The sequence below is a fragment of the Mobula hypostoma genome, chromosome 2, assembly GCF_963921235.1.
Source record: "Mobula hypostoma chromosome 2, sMobHyp1.1, whole genome shotgun sequence".
Classification (NCBI taxonomy): domain Eukaryota; kingdom Metazoa; phylum Chordata; class Chondrichthyes; order Myliobatiformes; family Myliobatidae; genus Mobula; species Mobula hypostoma.
The window spans coordinates 130526104-130546153 of record NC_086098.1 but is presented as its reverse complement, the minus strand read 5'-3'; the positions used below and the strand labels follow the sequence as shown (position 1 = coordinate 130546153).

At 39.3% G+C, this 20050-nt stretch overlaps 1 protein-coding gene across 1 annotated transcript in view; it reads right to left on the bottom strand.

The window, feature by feature from the left end:
• Positions 1–20050, bottom strand: part of slc4a1ap (solute carrier family 4 member 1 adaptor protein) — a 187590-nt gene that overhangs the window by 79493 nt on the left and 88047 nt on the right. The window contains exons 7-9 of the mRNA XM_063040658.1: positions 17696–17835; positions 7548–7708; positions 5800–5869 (exon numbers count right to left, since the gene is read on the bottom strand). Of these exons, the coding sequence (XP_062896728.1) occupies positions 5800–5869; positions 7548–7708; positions 17696–17835 (371 nt within the window). The remainder of the gene's footprint in view (positions 1–5799; positions 5870–7547; positions 7709–17695; positions 17836–20050) is intronic.

The following is a 20050-nucleotide window of genomic DNA, read 5'->3' as shown; positions in this document are numbered from 1 at the left end:
TTATATAGCTGCCAGTATTGGGACCAATGTAGTGAAGTGCTGAACTGAAAACTATGAAGGAATACAGTTCAGCTCTAATAGCATTATTATTTGAATATAATGTGGTAGATAATTAATAATAGATAATACACATTCAATGTGAATTATCTGTTATTAATTACCTACCCTGATCCCCATTACTTCCACTAATTAGTATTCATGAGTGAAAGTACCCAGCTTTCAAGGGTAAACTTCGACAATACATGTCAGCAAATCATAGGGACTTCATATTACTAAGAAACAAAAGCCAGCTGATTTGCAGAACCAGTCATACAATGACAGACACCAGTTATCTCAGCACAGGACTTTCCCTTTGTTACTCTGTAAGGATTGAGGCCTTGGGATCAGCCTTTATCTCCAGTTATATCGATTCTGTGGTGGTTGATGCCAATAAGAGAAATGGCGACTCACAAGATAACGATGGCTGATGGGGTGAATAGTTTATGAGATGATCGGCTCCTTCTGTTAACTTTGGTGGGCTTCTCCATGCTCCCAATGCATGGCTATCTTGAATGTTCTTCTCCACTTCAAGAAGTCATGGGCCAGAGATTCTCAGGAATCAGTGAGGATGTTGCCTTCCTTCTGGAGATTTCGAGCCTCTTATTGAATCTGATGGGTACCTTTGCCATGGGTTTGCATCTATTACAGAATTCCACTTTGGTACCTATGCTTACAGACCTTCAATTCGTTATTATGGAGTCTGCCAATCAATTTCCTTGTTTTCTTATTGACTGTATTTAATCTGTCTTTCCTTTTCTTTAGTTCTTAGTTTGTCCTTGAATTATCAATTACATTGGACTTCCTACAGAGCATGCAGGAGGCAGAGAGTGTCATAGTTCAGTTTCAGTGAAATGGTCACACCAAACATTCAGTTAGATAGATGGGCGATCAGCAGCCAGATCAGTGGCACTATGACTGGCCCTGCTGGACAAGGTCTAGGCAACAGTGACAGGGGACTCTTTAGTCAGGGGCACAGATAAGTGTCTCCGTATCTTCCAGCAAAACTCTAGGATGTTGTGTTCCCTTGGTGTCAGGATCAAGAATATTGGTGAGTGAGCACATTACATTCTAAACGGAGAAGGTGGGTAGCAAGAGGTTGTGTTCATTATTGGTATTAGACAATGTAGGCAGGTAAATAGATGAGGTCCTGCAAACAAAGGACTGAGGAGCTGAAGCAGCAGGGAGGGTTCGGAAAGATAAATCACTGGGTTCTCTTGCAGGGCGCAAGCGATCTGTACAAGAAAGGTGGGTAAAACTAAACTGAAAGTAGTACAAGTATTCTCGTTGGGAGGTTTGTTAATGCTACTCACGAAGTTTAAGCTAGTGTAATAGTGTGATGAGAATCAAAGCAGTAAGTCAGCAAGTGGAAGAAATGAGGGGAAGGTAGAGATTAGGTGAAGTAAGGCTGTAAGGAAAGACAAGAAGAACCAGGTTAATGAACACATTGGAGGTGACTACTGACATGTATTTATTTCAATGCAGAGTATTGTGGTTAGACAGATGAACATAAGGCTTGGATTAATAAGCAGAACTACAGAGTTGTAAACAGTTACAGAGACTTGGTTGAGAGGGGACAGGACTGGCAGTTCAGCATTCCAGGATTCAGATGTTTCAGATGTGATGGAGAGGGGGAATTTTGATTAGCTGGGACAATGGGCTGAGAAAAGGCAAACCTATATAGGACTTCCACAGTAAAGGGTAGGATCCTGGGAAGTGTTGTAGAATACCTTGGAGTTCAGATGCATGGATCCCTGAAAGTGGAGTCACAGGCAGACAGGGCAGTGAAGAAGACATTTGGCACACTGGCCTTCATCATTCATGGGTTTTGCTGCAGCTGCACACAACTCTAGTAAGGTCGCATGTGGGGTATTGTGCTATATTAAACTGAAAAGAGTGCAGAAAGGATGTTGCTAGAACTTGAGGAAATGAGTTATAGGGAAAGGTTAGATAGGCTAGGACTCTTCCTTGGAGCATAGCAGGTTGAGATGTTATCTTAAAATCATGAGGGGCATAGGTAGGGTGAATGCAGCCTTTTTCCCAGGGCTGGGGAATCAAGAACTAATAGGCATAGTTTAACGTGAGAGAGGAAAGATTAAGTAGGAACTTGATGGAGAACGTTATTTTTCCTTTTGCTTTGTACAGAGTGTAGTACATTTGTGAAATGAGTTGCCAGAAGAAATAGTTGAGGCAAGGACAAAAGACGACTGGACAGATGCACATTTAGGTAAGGCTTAGAAGGATATAGGCCAAATTCAGGAAAACGGGATTAGCTTGGATCCAGTTGTGATAAAGGGCCTGTTTCCACGCTCTATAGCTCAGGAGGCAAGTGATTTTTTTTCCATATAGTGATAGCTGCCTGGAATGTGCTTTAGGAGGGGTAGTGGAAGCAGATATAATAGTGAGATTTAACAGGCATTTATGCACATTTACGTGGAGGGAATGGATGGATACAGACTTTGTACAGGCAGATGGAATTAATTTGAATTGACATCATGGATGGCACCAGTAACATGGATAATAGGGCCTGTTTTTGTGCTGAACTGTTCTATGTTCTAGATATTTGGTCATCTTTGTCTACTAGATTTTGGAAAGGACCCTTTAAGCTTTTCTGGTTCCCGTATTAATATAGATTCTTCTTAAAACTAACCTATTTTTCCACCTTTACTCTCCACATTATGACAGCAAAAAAAAATTTTGCGAAGTACAGTTTACAAAGTGAATCTCACAAATTTAATTTTTCTACGTAGCACTGATTGGTGTCTTTTGCTCACTTTGTCAGTGCTATTTGTTGGAACATTCTGCTTGTAAACTGCCTTCTCCAAATTGCAAATTTAACTATATCTGAGGAGCATTGTGAACAGCTTTCGAAAGCTCCATGGGCATGACAGGTGCCATTTAATTTTTTTTATTTATAAAGTGACACACTCTGGATCGTGGAAATCTGAAATAAAAGCAGGTGGCGTTGGATTACACGAGGAAGCCTAACCTTCTGGAGAGTTTCCATCAAATTCTGGCCTTGCTGCTTTCATTGCTGAAACCGTTTAAAAAGGTTTGAATTTATAAAATGCCTTTTCATCTCATCAGGATCTCTTGAAACATTTTACCGTCGAGTATCCAGATTTGAAATATAGTCACTTCCTGCTCAGGCGAAAGTAATGGTCAAATTGCACATAGCATGCTCCCATTAATGGAAACATCCAACCGGTGGCACTGGAAATACTTCCTTAGGTCCAGTAAGAATTTTCCTGTACAGATAGATTAATTGTACGTGCATAAAGTGATTAGAGGCTGTACTTACAGTGACCAATGGGGAAATAATAAAGAAATGCTGGAGTTAACGGGTGAATATATCGATCAGTCTTACTGCTTAGGGGAAATAACTGTTTTTGAAACTAGAGAGCCTGGCGTGGACGCTTCGTAGCCTCATCCCTGATTGGAGGGGACAAAAAGCCCACGAGCAGGGTGCATGTGATCTTTTAAGACATTACTGGCCCTTTTCCGGCACCTTTCTGTATATATGCTCTTGATGGAGGGTAGGCTGGTGCCAGTGATGAGTTGGGCAGATTTGACAACCAAAGGCAGTAGAGCCTCCCAGTCTGCTGCAGTGCAGTTTCCGTACCAAGCAGTGATGCAGCTTATTAGGATGCCCTCTACTGTGAATCTGGAGATTGATGTGAGTATGGATATCCAACGTCCAGCTCTCTTCAGCCTCCGCAGGAAGTAGAGGCACAGGTGAGCTTTCTTTATTGTGTAGATATGTTCTGGGACGATGAGAGGTTGTGTATGATGTGCACTCTCAGGAGTCTGAAACTGCTCGCAGTTTCCACTGCTGTGCCACTGATGTAAACGGAGTGTGAGTGGTGTGAGTTCTCTTGAAGTCGATAACCATCTCCTTTGTCTTGTTGACGTTAAGGAAGAGGTTATTTGCCTGGTACAGCATTCTAATCAATAGAAACCTGGTTAAAAAACCACAACCCAGTCTTCTATTTAGCAAACCCCAAAACAGTCATACAATTAGCTTGTAAGAGGGATGTTTGAACTGCACTCTGGGAACTAGGGCATGTTCTTATACAATATGTAAGTAGTTACTGAGGCTCACTGTGAGAGCTGGATCATCATTAGTGCAGAGACAGCAATAATGTTAGGAATTATTCAGCACCAGCTGTTTATGCAGCTCCATCTCAGTGTCAGTACAATATTTCCTTTTTAACCACATACTATCAAAAATTGATTAACTCATTATTCATCTTTTTATGGTATTTGGGGCCCTGGCTGTGCACAAAATGGTTGTAGCTTTTACCTAAAATGTAATTCTATCAATGCAAACAATTTGGAGACATTTGTAGCACCTGATACCAAAATAGAATGATTCTTTATTATCCCTGGAGAAAATCATCAGCAAGTTAACTGAGCAGAACAAAACCTATAATGTAATACATAAACCCTCTCTAATGGTTTGTGATTTTTTTCTTTCCAGGAAATTGCTTTTTACTGAAGTATAGTTTCATGGATGTTAAGTGTTGCTTTGGTAAGCAATAATGTTAATCATTCTTTCTATAAGAATCTCAACTATCAATGCCCCAAGAGTAGGGTCAGGTAGGGTGTGGTGTAGTGCTTAGGGGAAAGGCGTGCGTTATGGAACCTCCACAGGTAAGCATAGTTGCACCATCCCTCAACATCCTATATTTGGACAAACATTTGCTGATTTCTCTCCAGTCAATTCAGGATATTTCTTCTTCAAATTAATGGTTAGATTACCTATCCCTCACCAATGAAGACATATACTATCTCTGTAACCAGTGGATTGAAACCAAGATTTTGTCCTCTTGCTCACTGGTGAAGGAATAAACATCCAATTTGGTATTGGGAATATATCAGCACTAGGATTGCTGGATAACCTCTGAATGCAGTGCCAGTGGCTGAGGAGCTTTGCAATGCTGTAGTATTCCTAAAAACAGTATTCAAACAAGTCACTACTTGGGAATTAGTATAGAATAGAATGTAAGCAACACTAAATTAAATTGACATGATGGACAGCCTTAAAGCATAATTAGGCTGGAAGTATCTATTGCAAGACTTCTGAATCAATTCCAGATTAGAGAGACTTAAAAACAAAGAAATCCTCCAGTGCTGTACCTTTAAACTTAACAAAGGAGGACAGCCATTTCTATGTTCCTGTTCATGATTTAGCACATTCTCAAAACACTTTAAACCTATTAGGTATAGGTGAGGAGGCATGATTACTATTATGCTGTAGAAAATTTAACAATCAGCTTGCAGACAGTAAGTTCACATAAACAACAATGTTGTAATTAACAAAAGTAAGTTTTAGTGTGAAAAATCAAAAAAAATCTTGCAGAAGCTAGAAATCTAAAGTCTATATTACTCAGCAGATCTGAGCCATTGCTGAACCTCAGACATTACCTAGTTGCAATTGAGGCAACTGCTCAAATCAGAAATTAAATTAGAAGAGATTATGGACATTCAAACCCCTTGCTTTTAAAAAGACCAGTGAACTTGCTTAATCTCTGCAAAAAAAAGAGGAAGGGATTAACAATGATGAAGTTGTTAATTTAAATTCTTGTAAATTGATGACTGGGAAGTCTAGCCAAGCTCTTATTCAGGGCACAATAGATCTGCCACTGATTATTAAGCAATGTTACTGAAGTAAACATAAAGAGCTGAGCACAAGGACAACCCTAGATAAGTAATTCCTGGTGCATTCCTGCTCATTGTCCAATTTAGCGGGAAGATGCTTACCTTTGCCAGATATCTTCAAACTGGATTCAATATCAGACAGTTTTCTCTCCACATCAGCTAACTTGGCAACCTTCAAAAGCAAAATGGCAATTCTTTTAATACAAAATATTGGCTTGCCGCATAGTGCAAAAATAGATCAAAACAAAAATCAGGGAAACTGATCAAAGACAGATATATGGTACAAACAATAAAGTAGATCTTTCAAATATGTTTATGTAAAGGTGGAAATGGGAGCAATGAGGCTGCCCCAGAATCCACATTCACAGGGATAGGTTTTGTGAAGAAATGCCAGTTCTTCTTCTTCAGACCGCTGGCATGTTTTTAAGCAAGTGCCATTATTTGGGATTCTTACACTTAAAGAAGTCCAACAATGAAGAACAATGCCGTTGCAATGCCCCTGACTGGTTTGGGGTGGCAGAAGAAAATACATTCAATTCCTATTCTTTGGCAATGGTTTGTAGAACAACAGTACCACTTCCCTTCCCTCATGGACTATCATGTGCTGAGAGGTGCCTTCAGTCATGGGGGAGCGGATCTCAAGAAGTGACTGATGAGACCAATGTAGAACCTGTAGACTTGACCACAGGAATGAGAATGGAGAGTACAGGAGGAGAATGATAATAGAGGTGAGCAGGACTTAGGAAGGTGATGCGCTTCATCTGCCATTTACATTGGGCTTATTTATGTATATTCCTGATGAAGGGACTCAAGGTTTGAAATTCCATCCCGAATGCTGTTTCGCTGTTTCATGAAGTCAACAAGCGGGGATTTCCACAAATCAGACCAGAGGTTATTGTTATTCTTTTCCAAATAGGATTTTAGAAGATAAATTTTGAGTCATTTCCTTCACCCATTCGGTTAACTTCTTGCTATACTCAGCTTGGTGCAGACTGCTGTTCGTCTAACACTGGATCTTCCCCTTTGAAGTCAAATATAACTTGGACCTCCATGCTGGGACGTTATACTGGATGAGGATGTTTATGTTGATTAGCCTATCCTGACACTGGATTCTGGTTACTGCAGAGGGGTTCCCGTCCTACTTCATTCCTTGTACAATGTTCCTTACTGGAATTTGGACTAAATTACTGGACAGTCCAGCCACCCATACTTCACTACCCAGATAATAGGATGGGAAGCCTGCTTACTTAATCAATTACTGACCTCAAATCTTTGGTCATCGACACCCCGTCCCCACATACTATCCCTCTCCACTAACTCCAACTCCCTGGATCTCTCCCTCATCTTCCAACCTGCTTGTCTCCCAATAATGAAGGCACACACGAGGTGTCAATTTTACCCACACTGTTGGGTTCTGGTCTTCCTGCATCACACCAGCATCTCCTTCTAATCTGCTAGTTTCTGATCCCTACCTCCAAGTGTACCAACCACCAGTAATGGACCAAAAACACAAGAAATTCTACAGATGCTGGAAATCCAAAACAAAACACAAAAAATTCTGAAGGAATTCAGCAGGTCATGCAGCATCCATGGAAATGAACAGTTGATGTTTTGGGCCAAAAGCCTTCTGCAAGACTCCAGTCTGCCTTTGCCTTCAGAGCATCCTGAATCTAGCCTCCAAAAGGTGTGCCAGCGTGTTCATGCCAAAAACTTGTAAATTAAGTCAGAAACAGTCAGCAGCCCTTTCATAATGCCCCAGTCTAGGACATCTATTAGTGTGCACCAGGATTTCGAGCCATATAAATTTTGTGGCTCTGCACATCACTTAAAAGAATACTTTTGAATTTTACCAGTGAGTCATAAGTCTCCACTTTCTCCTCTATTTTTCCTGCTTTCTTCATTCTGTTAAATCGCTTCTTTTCAATAACTCCTGTCCGATCTAAGAAGGTATCTTCATCACTGTCATAGAAATCCTCTGCCTCCCAGTTTTTAGATTTGCGTTTTCGAGAAACTGGTAATAAAGCAAAGAATGAGGTTATTACAAAAGAGTTAAGTGAGACCTCCTCTTAGTTCTTGAATATAATATCCACAATTTTCTACTGATGATGATGATGATGATGAAGAAAATACTCTCCTCTTAACTGATCTGTAAGGAATGGGTAGCTTCCTGTTAATATATCTTACCTTCCCATTTCTAATGAGCACAATGTGACAAATTATGGATGAAGGGCTACTTTTATCTTCTGTCACCTTGGAAGAAAGCAAACACTCCTCCCTCTAGCAGCAAAAACAGAAGCCACTTCTAGCACAATGGTCTATAATGCATTTTACTAAACCTCCATTTACACAACACTCCCACCACAATATTTTGCCTCTGAAAAGTTGTACAGCATAAATAAATGTAATTTAATATTTATAAGTGTATAAACTATTTTATTAAGGTATGCTGAGGTGAGGAGGGTGGTGAATCTATAGAATTCATTGCCATATAGGGCTGTAGAGGCCAAGCCATATTTAAAGCGGAGGCCGATAGGTTCTGAATTAGTACGGGTGTCAAAGGTTACGGGGAGAGGGCAGGATGATAGGGTTGAGAGGAAGTAATAAATCAGCCATGATCAAATTCTGCTCCTACGTCTTAGGGTCTAAGGTGCTGAAAGTGCTAGGAGAGGGAAATGTATAAGACATAATACAGCAAAACCAAAGGCAGACTATTAATGGATCATGAATGTTCTACTGTTCGCAGAGGTAGCGTTGACTATATACACAAAAGGGTGTCAAATCATTATTACATGTGCTGGCATCTAAACCAATCATAGCACAGGGTTATGCACCTAGAGTACAGATTTAATCTACAGTTTTCAAAATGGCTGTCACCCTAGTATGTGTGTAGAAAGACATGGCTGGCTTTTTAATCATAGGCAGCAAGGTAACTGCAAGGGTCAAGCCTCTTTTCACTGGGTTGGCCAGGCACTATTATTCAGAAAAGTCTTGGAACATAGTAATTGTCCATCACCATAAATTCAGGCCTAATCCAGGCAGAAAGTGAAGACAATGGAGGGTCAGAAAGGAAATAAGCACAGACATTGTAACCTTCATTCCTCCAACACTGTTCAATGTTTGTGTTTGGATAAAAATCAGTATACTAATAATTCACAGGTCTGGACTAATGTACAGCAGCTAAGATATTTCGACTACTTAATTAAGTAATCTGGAATAAAATCTCAAATTTGTAATTGGAACCATGCAATGATCATTGTCATTAAGGATAGCAATATACTTTAGGGAAGGACTTTTTTGCTAGCGTCATATGACTGGGTTATATCCAGAACAGCAGCAAATTGGTTAATTCTTAACTGTCCTTTGAAATGGCCTCACTGCCCCCTAAATTGTAAGGCTAGAAACAGGCAATAAATACCAGCTTTTTCATTGAGTAAACAAAATTAACAATAGAAAGCTGGCTTTAAAATAGATGGTTTGAAGAAATAATCACAGTTTGAAGTTGACTTTGAGTTGTTAATCCAAAGTGATGAGTGAGTATGGGTAATATTCAGTCTGGGATCTGGATTTAAGCTCAGAAGAAGGAAGGTGGAAAAATATTTTATATTTTATTGCATGTGTGGAAGATATTTAAAATGGATTACACAAGAAGACCCTGGAGTTGGATAGCAAAAGCTTAAAATTCAAAATAGGCAAGATATTTTACACTGAAGGGTGCTTAAAAATAGAAAAAAGCAATTTGGAATGGGATTTTTAAAAACAAAATATTAGCTGTCAAACAGACTGCAATCATCTCTTTTGCTTTGTCCATTCTTGTGAGGGACTATCCAAATCAAACTTTCTTTTATTCTTCCCTAAGCAATAAGGAGCAATATGCAGTGTTGACTTGAAAATAACATATTCTGCCAGTTCGTGGTACCTAGCCATGGGGAGATTTGGTGCCCCAATTGAAAATTATTGTACTTCCTGATGACATTTTGCATATTCTTTCTAACCTTTCGTACTTTCTGCCCATTACAGATTCTCACTTAACACTAGGTCATGTGCAGACCTACATTATGTGTAGATCACACAGCACAAAAATTAATATAAATCAAATCAAAATGGTTACTAATTATGAGTCTTCAAAATGCCTTCTTTATCTAAACTGTTTGTGCTAGTTCAACTACTGGAGAACCACTGATCTCAGCTGTGGCAAAGAGACTTCTGAACTTCAATATTTTACGATAGTGCACTGCTTAATTTAAATAATGTAACACTGATAAATGAACTAGGTTTGTAAGCAAAGATAAGAAATGATTTGCGATAAGTACATGGCTATGTTATCTCAGTTTTGCACCCCAAATCTAATAAGCTATTTAGTTTGAAACAAGAGAAAATCAGTAGATGTTGGAAATCCAAGCAACACACACACACAATGCTGGAGGAACTCAGCAGGCCAGGCAGCATCTATTGAAAAGAGTACAGTCGATCCTTCAGCATGACTGGAGAAAAAAAGATGAAGAGTTTTAAAAAAAGCTGGTTAACTTACATGCTTTCAGTATGATCATTAGAAATAGAATGTTTGAATTTTAAAGGAAAAAGGAATAATCATGTTTACTGCAAATATAAGTAACAAAGTAACAAAAAATACACTCAAAAGGCCAGTCACTGTCTGGGGAAGAAAGAGAGATTACTCTTTCATGTTAATTTGCACATTTTCAGTCTGATATATTTGCGCTTGCAATATAGTAGTATTTAGCTATTTTAATGAATGGCCCTTGCTATATGCAATTATATAAATTGAAACAAAAAGGCTATATTGTTCAGGTTTCCACAGTCTCGTCCATGTCTATGTGCTGAACTTTAGCTGTTATCTCTCTTCCCCTTTGCAAGGGATTTGCATATAGCAACACTGGTATTTTGAATGTTAGATTATGAATTAGCTTGTCAGGGTGTATTAGGTTGGTCCATAGAGTGGTTAACTATATTAACTACAAAGTCTAATCATAATAGTCTATGTATCCTAGTCAGAAAGGAAATCAGAAAAGGAAGTAGGAATGTTAAGACAGCATTCTGCAATTTAAAAGCTTCAACAGATTTTTTTAAGCAGAGTTCTCAAAGTAACAGATTGTATCTGCGTAACATTTCTTCCAAGGAAAATACACATCATGCTAACTGGGATGCAAATAAGAAAAAGGTGGGACCATGGTGTGAACACCATTCAAAAAATAAAACAGTCATTAGTTAAACTGCTCTCAGAATGGGATAGTTATCTAAACAATAAATGGAGAGGCCAATTAAATAAAATAAGAGTTGAGAAGGAACTATATTTGCATTAACTAATCAGTCATATGTGATTGAGTAGATTATACATAAAGATAATGAGAATAACAAGGAACAGGGAGCATTTGCCAACCTCTTAACATATATTTTTGTAATTGAAGGGTAAAAGGCAGGTATCTAACCAGAGCACTTTGAAATGACGTTAATGTAAGACTTGGTTTAAACCCTGGCTTATTTTGAGAATATGATGACCAAGAGAAAGCAGATTGCTGCTTCCCTACGCTGGAGCTCAGACATTTCGCTGTTACTCTTGATTAACCAACCCATCACAAGGGAATTGTTACATCTGTTAAGGGTCACATGTCCGTTCTGTATCATTACATTGTGATAATTATGGTAACCATTACTTCTTTGTGAACCAGTAAAACTCCTCTAATGCTTGACCTTTGGATACCTAATAACCTTTGAAAAATAATTAAAATCATGCACACTAACCACTCACTGAAATCTGTTAATTTTAAGTTGCGCTGCAATGTTAAAAGATGTTAAAACTTCTGCTCTGGCAACTCAAAAAATATCATTCATAAGTTGCAGATGCAATGAAAGAGATCAACATTAATTGCAAGCTGTTAATTGTTTTTGAGAAGATGATGGTGCATGGCAGCTCACATGGTAAAGGCACTCACACAATGCTGTTTGGTTGATTGTTACAGATTTATACCAAGCAACAACGAAACAGTAACGAGAGCATTTACAAGATGGCACAAAAACTGGTGGAGTTTTTCACAGCAGAGGGTAGGCTTAGGCTTTGAGGCCATATCGATGTGTTGGTGAAAGGGGCTAAGAAATGGCAGATGAAGTTTAATACCCGTAAATATGAAGTGACATATTTTGGATGTATTTATGAGGCGAGGATATACATCATAAAAGGCAAGATCCCAGGGAGTACTAAGGAACAGATGGTGTACAGGCAGATAACATGGTTAAGAAGGCATAAGGGACAACAGCCTTCATTAGTTGAGGTACTAAGCACAAGAGTAGAGAGGTTATGCTCCGAAATATAACACATTGATCAGAGCTGAGCTGGAGTACTGCATGCAGTTCGAGTCATCACACCATAGAAAGGATGTAACAGTGCTGGAGAGACTGCACAGGAGATTCAATAGGATGTTGCCTGGGTTAGAGTTAGGAGATACTGGAGAGGCTGAGTCTGTTTTTCCAGAGTGGAGGAAGTTTTTCACGGCTTCCTCAACTGTCTTGATGAGGCCACATTTAGGCTGGAGAAACAACACCCTATATTCTGTCTAGATAGCCTCCAACCTGATGGCACAAACATCAATTTCTTGAACTTCTAGTAATTGCCCCTCCCCTTTCTCCTTCACCATTCCCCATTCCCATTTCCTTCTCTTACCTTATCTCCTTCCCTGTCCATCACCTCTCTCTGGTCCTCCTCCCTCTTCCCTTTGTTCCATGACCTTTTGTCTGCTATCAGATACCCCCTTCTCCAGCCTTCCGTCTCTTTCACCAATCAACTTCCCACCTCTTTTCTTCACTTCTCTTTCTCGGAGGAAGTTTGGGGGGGTGGGGGGGGGGAGGGAACATGATGTAGGCATTACAGGAAATATTACCTTTTTATCTGAGGTGAATAGAAGATTCAGGACAAAGAACACAGATTTAGGGTAAGGGTTAAGAAATTTAGTGGGGATCTGGAATGTGCTGCTTGAGAATGGTAAAGGCAGAATCACTGACAGCAGTTAAGAAGTGTCTATATTTGCAATTGAATCACCTAGTAGGCTTAGAAGGCTATGTGCTAATTGCTGGAAGGTGGGATAATATGGATGAGTGAGCACTTGTCAACATGGACATGAAGCATATGAGTCAGGAATATACAAGACTGGAGGGCAATCTGAAAAAGGTATGACGTCTGTTCAAAAAACAAAACATACTTTTTGCCCTTGGATCTTCTGATATGCTACCTAAGAATTGTTGCAAGTCACTGTGGTATACCTTGCTAAGTGATCTAATCTCAAATTATACTGCACTACTGATAGAAAGTGTAAGTGCCTAGGATAGTGTATTTGGTTCAAACACACAGGATGCATTGCCCTGCATAACATCCAATTTGGCTATTCAAATTTCACTTATCCAGGATTATATTCTACTACACACCCAACGTGTAACTTGCAGATGGTGAAAAGGCTTTGGCATATCAGCAGGTGAGTCTCAGAATACCCAAGCTATGATGTGATCTTGTAGGCACTGTTTTTTTTCAAGTACTGGTCAATGCGACAGGTCTAGTACTGGAGGATGTTGATGATGGGAGATTCAAAGCAATAGCAATGAATACCAAGAAGCATTAATCTTCCTGTCATTGAAGATGTCACTTGTTTGATCTCAGTTTTTTTTGCCATTTCACAGCTTAACCCTGAACTTTGTCCTGATATTACTGCAATCAGGCATGGATAATTTCATTATCCGAGGAACTGCAAATGGAACAAGGCACTCTGCAGTCATCTGAAAACATCCCCACTTCTTATCTCTAGAAGGTCACAGCTGGAGGTACTTGGGACTAGGACACTGTCCTGAGAAACTGCTCTAGGGTTAAGAAGATTAGCTTTCCAATATCACAATCCCCTTCCTTTATGAGAGATATAACTGACTGCTACAGAGCTTTCCCCTTGATTCACATTAGATTTGTTCAATTAGAATAGCTGCATGCAGGCAGACTGTATTAAACAAATGGATGCAATTACGGTGTATGTGCAAGGGAGTTGAGTATCAGATGAGACCAATTATGATCAATGGCTTTTAGAAGCAAAATAGCTATACTTTATAATGAGTAATAGATGGTCACCCGCAGAATAGTATGTTTTGTGTCTTGTTATTTTCTATCAATTTAGATTTAGAAAATATTACAGAAGAATAGTTTGAGATTTTAGTTACTGTATTTTTTCACTGGGGAAGAGGAAGATATTGAACATGTGTTTGTGCGTGTACATCATATTTGATAGTAAGGTAAGCTACATTCACATCATCATTATTACAACATGTTTCCATCTTTGAACAATGAATCACTTCTGCCTTGTCTCAAATCATCTGCCCCCAGCACCTCCACGCACACACACAAAAAATCATTTGCATCCTTCAAAGCCTTTTAGCCGGAGAGTGGTGAATTTGTGGAATTCATTGCCACAGGCAGCTGTGGAGACCAAGCCTTTATGTATATTTAGGGAAAAGGTTGACAGTTTCTTGATTGGTCTGGGCATGAAAGGATACAAAGGGATACTAGGAGAAGGCAGGGGATTGGGGCTGAGTGGAAAATTAGATCAGCTGATGAAATGGTGGAGCAAATTCTACGGGCCAAATGGCCTAATTCTGTTCCACTCTCTTATGGTCCAGTTTAGACGTAGACTGTTTCAACACTAATGTTGTGTTTCCTGACCTACACTTCAATTTTAAAATTCTCACTTGCATTTATAAATCCTATACTGAATGGCAATTCTGGCCTCTTCAGCAATCCCAAATTTATTCCACTCACAGCTGACATTCATTTCATCAAAGTCCAAACATCAAGAATTCCTTCCCCAAATATCTCTGCCCCCACCTCTCTTTCTTCATTTCACAGGCTTATCGAAACACTCTGCCCTAATATATGTTAATATGGATCATGTCAAATTTGATTTCACACTTTCAAGTGCTTTTGAATATTTATATTCAGTTAAAGGTGCTTCATGAATATGTTGCTTTCGCTATTGAAATTGTATATAGTCCCTACAAGGCCAATTCCCCTTAACAGAATGGTTACAGAATAGAGCATCTCCTCTTTTAAAAGTTGCCTACATTTAGCAGTTATTTGCAGGTGCATTCTCACTGTATCTTTCTTTCTGAAGATTTTGTGCCTGATAGCTTTTATCGCAAGATAAATGGAATGAGTGGATTCCCTCCTCTTAGCTGTTAGAGGCACAAAAGGTATACAGAAATCTACCCTCTCACCTTCCCTTTCCAGTTAGAAAAGGTTTGAGCTTCATTTCAACATTCTCTCAGTCAGTAACAAGGGAATGCAAATTAATAAAGACAGCACCTATTTGTGTCATATTAAGCTACTCCTTAAACCTTCTACTGTGCTGAAAAAGAATCAATTTTTTTTATTCAGTTACATTATATTGCAATATCCAGACGAACATAATCTGTTAACTTGACTTTTTTTCTCCTCACGAATATTGAGCAGAAATAGTGTAAGTCAACTTTTTAAATATTTAGAAGTACTGTGGGAAAGGGACTTTGATGCAAGCTCCACAGAAATGACTTAAGCATTGTTTTTGATTAATAATCCATTTCAATTCATACTCTTATACATCTACAGTAACAAAGCTTTGTTTCCAACTTCCAGAAAAATAGTAAAAGTATTATATGTTGTCCCCAAGCCTGGGTTTCCTACAGACAACTATACGAAATCATTTACTGCCTGATCACTACTTCGCTTCTTAAACATTTAACACTTTTAATTTCAAAATGAATGATACACATGGTACAATAAGTGAGTATCAGTCACCTTAGTGTGCATGCGCCGGTCGTGCATGCAGCCTGGTACAGCCGTTCCGATGTATTCTTACTTTCTTCTTCTTAATTTTTAATTTACATTATTTTTTGTTTTTTTTTTCTCACGGTAACACGTCGAAGCTGCACCCTCTCTAACATGCTGGTAGAGAGAGTTTTATTTGGGTTTTCTTTAGCGCTGGAAATGGTTACATCCCGACACGCAGGACAGAAGCAAGGTTGCATTGTGTATTCCACGGACCAGCAAAGACTGGCCAGAGCGGTGGACACCCCTGCTGAAATCCGGAGGAAAACACACAGAGGGGATCACAAAGTCGAGGAAAAAGGACCGGGTCGAGACAACAGAGTCTTTTGGAGAAGAGGAGTTCGGTGGGTAATACTGTTCCGGCTGACCGGAGATGCACTGAGAGCGGTAAGCGTAAAGGAATTGGGTGCTTACTATTCTGGCTAACAACGGATGGTGCAATCCAGGGGATATTACGATCGAGGAACGTGTTTGCAGACTGGATATTGAACTTTTTACTGTTGGACCGGCCACATTCCACCGTGATACAACACTTGGCGACACGGGAGGTCGTTCCTGCCTGTGGCCATCGAACGTGTAGCTCCTCCCATGGAGGGTCAGACACCCTGAGCCAATAGACTGGTCCTGGACTTATTTTCCATCTGGCATAGTTTGCATTTTGGTGTTTGATGGGGTTTTTTGAATTGCTACATTTACGCTCTACTCTTGATTGGTGCGGCTGTAATGAAACCAAATTTCCCTCGGGATTAATAAAGTATATCTATCTATCATTGCCCAGAAGACAAAGCAAGCTACCACATAGCTACAATAAGGAACAGTAGAACATGGATTTAAGAATACTTCTCATTTGTTGACCACAGCTGTGAGAGTCACCAAGTGAAAGACAAATGCATTCACAATGAAAGGAGGATTAAGGGAAAAACATTAATAAGAGAGATATTCTCCCTTGTCCATGTCCTCTTATCTAGGGCTTTCAGAGTGAGATTACCAGGGATATGAAAATGAGGCCACACTAACACATTTTTTGTGAGAAACCAGAAAGACCGAGTGGTGCATAGGAATAAGACACACAAAACATAGCTTTGATGAAGGCATAAAACTGGAATTTATAGCTAAAGATAGAGTGGTCAAGAACGATAATGGATCGGCACAAAACTTGATTTAACTACAGTCTGAAGCTTTCTTATAGAGAGCACATTAAATCACAGAAGCATGTCAAGGTGTGAAATTACTCGGATGGGACTAAGAGTGGCAAATCTGAGTTATGAGGAAAGCATTGCTCAGATACCAGAGAACATTCTCACTAGAACAGAGAAAAATGAGAATAAATTTATCGGAAACATTTTAAAATTATGGAAATTTGATAAGATTTTATAAAGATGCTGTTTCTTCTGGTTGGGTGTGGTGATGAGAAATAATCAATTTAAAATGATCACAACACGTGAGTGAAGAGAAATTTTATTTTAATGCAGAGTGTTGCTGGAGCATAAACTGCTTTGCCAAAATAATTAATCAATGCAGAAATCACTGCATCTTTAAAGAAAAAAGTGGATAAATACTTGAAGCAAAGGGTATGTGAATGACTACTGGGACTAGTTTCAAATTGTTCAAGCAAAGAGCTGGCACTAATGGCCTCCACATGCACTATAAAGTTCTACATTTCTAAGCATTAGCCTTGAACTTTTGATTACCCAGTCCATGCAAGGATAGAGATTGTTCAGATAAAATCCTTTAGCTAGATTGGCAAGAATTCTTGCATTAATAACTTATACATAATCCATCTCAATTCTGTTTCAATTCATTTTATGGGTGCCCCTTTGGCAATTCATTCAGTCCTAAATGAATATGAAATGTTGACTATTTTAAAGATAAATCAAGCAGTTAAAAAGGGAAAGTGATAATTTTCAATACTCTTTCAGAATCAATCCCTGGACTGACCAATTTGAATTCCCATATACTAAATGAACCTCTTGCTCTCAAGATTTTATCCTTGATTTGGAGAAATGGGCACTATCATTGGAGGAGGTCTTGCCCATCTCCTCCCCACTGCAGCTTCCAAGTGTGCCAAATAACTCCAGGGCAGGAATCCTTAATTCCCTGTTAATGCAATTTGTGTGGAATATTTTCAGACACATGCTCTAGAGTATTACTAACCTGCTTCCAGGCGTAGAACACCTCTGGCATCCAATATCCTGCAGGCCTCCAGTGAACATTGAACCATGGCTTCTTTCTTTTTGCCAGCATGAGTTACTTCTGCAACAAGCTCATTTCCTACTGCATCAGTGACTGGTAGCCTAAAGAAGAGGGAATTATTTAACACTATGCAACATACTTCATTATATCAACAAAAATAAGCAAATAGGGATGAGTAGAAATAAAAAAAATCCACACACGCACTTTTAGCTCATTCGTTACAATAGTAGTTAAAGAATCCATTCAGATCTGCCTCATCCAGATTTCAATACAGAATGAATTGCCATAAACTAATAGCACAGGGAAGGACGACACTTAACCCATGGTCTCATGATGCCCAAGTACTCACACTCTATTGCACTTCCACACAGCCCCTTGTTATTTGCAAGTTACACGAAGACTGTGTCCTATAGTTACCTTCATGTATTCATTATTTGAGATGCGAGTGTTGCTGGGAATACCAACATTTACTGCCCATCTCTGTCTTTGTTCTTTATGGTGGTAGAGGTCAAAAATTTGAGAGCTGTTGTCAGACTTGCATAGTTACTGGCTGCTAGTGTGACAACCAGTGTATCACTATACAAACATCCAAATTCTAATCTTCAATTGCAAGCACCATTTTCTTTAATGGCTGGTCCAGCTGAATTTCTGGTCAATGGTAATTTCCCTACCCTGCAGAATGCCTTTGGTGGTGGATTCAATAATGGCAATGACTTTGTGTGTTGTATGTCCTGTGTTGTATACCTTTGAATTTCAAGTTTCATTTGAATTTGAACAATGTCATTGAATATCAAGAGTAGATGCCATCAATAACTGATGATTATTGTCCCAGATTTTTATGGTATGAATGTTAAGCTGCCACCTTATCAGTCAATGCCGGAATGTTGTCTAGGTCTTTTGCATGTGGTCATGGACAGCTTCATTTTCTGTGGAGATGCAAATGGCATTTAACATCGTGAAATATCAACTAACATGCTGACCTCAGGATGTTAGGAAGGTCACTGATGAAAGCAGATAAGATCAAACAAACTTAAGAGAGTGCTCTGAAGAAGAACTGCAGCAATGTGCAGGTCTGGGATGATCAGACTCTAATAATCATATTGAGTTTTCTTCTTGCAAGCAGTGGCCATTGGAATGAAATCTTCACAATGCCTACTGATTTCAGTTTTATCAGCAATTCCTAATGCTGTACTTGGTCAAATGCTGCCTTGGAGTCATTCTCAGCTCCAGGAATCAAATAGTTGGTCCATGTTTGGCCCAAAGGTCTGGTGAGTTCTGGATCAAAATGGCACCAATAAAATCCAAATGGTGAATAGGTTTTTGGCATGTTTGTGCTGTTTGACAGCAGTGTGTGAGACATCTTCCACTACCCCACTGATAGATGAGAATAAACATTCATTCATTATATTTGATTTCTCCTGCCTTTTGTGAATGAGATATACTCATACAAGTTTTTACATTGTTGGGAAGCCGCTAGTGTTTTAAGTTTATTGGAATATCTTAGCTGGAGCACAAATCTTCAGCAGCAGAGCTGGGACATTTTATAGTCTCAAACTCTCTGCTGCATCCAATGCTGATGTCAAGTGCAGTAAATTGAATTGGCTTCTGTGATGGCAGAGATCTCAGAAGGAGGCTGAGATACATCTATGTGCCACTACTGGTTGAGAATACTTGCAAGTATTTTCATCACTCACATGCTGGCCCCTCATATTGTTAGAAACAGGAATGTTCTTGTAGCCTCTTTCTTCTATTAGCTTTTAAAGTGTCTATCTCTATTAGTGACAAAATAGGACAGGATTGTAGAACTTTTGCATGTTCCAATGTCTGTGTGATCTGTTACCTAGATCTACTGTGTACTCTTCAGTATGCGTGTAGTCATAACAGATTTGTTCGATCTCTATCCTATTTAGCAAGATGGCAGCGCCACATAACAGGATGGAGGGTGTCCTCAGTATGCAGACAGGACAGTGGTGATCCCTCCTTTCAATGGTGTCATGGACAGATATATCTGTATCAATAAGACAGGTGAGAGCAAGGCAAAATATACTTTCCCTCCTGTTGATTATCCTCTGTTGTAAACCAGTTCTGGCACTGTCTCCACCAGAGCCGAGTCATTGATAGCAATAACCAGCCATCCAAGGCATACTCTTACACTTGCCAATTTCTGTGCTTCCAGCCCCACCCCCCCAAGTACTGCTCACGGAGGAGCACTTGAAGGAGGATTGTAGATAATAATCATGAAGTTTCCTTGATCATGTTTTACCAAATTCTATGAGGCTGGGTGGGTTCTAGAGATAACACTTAAGGTCCAGATGT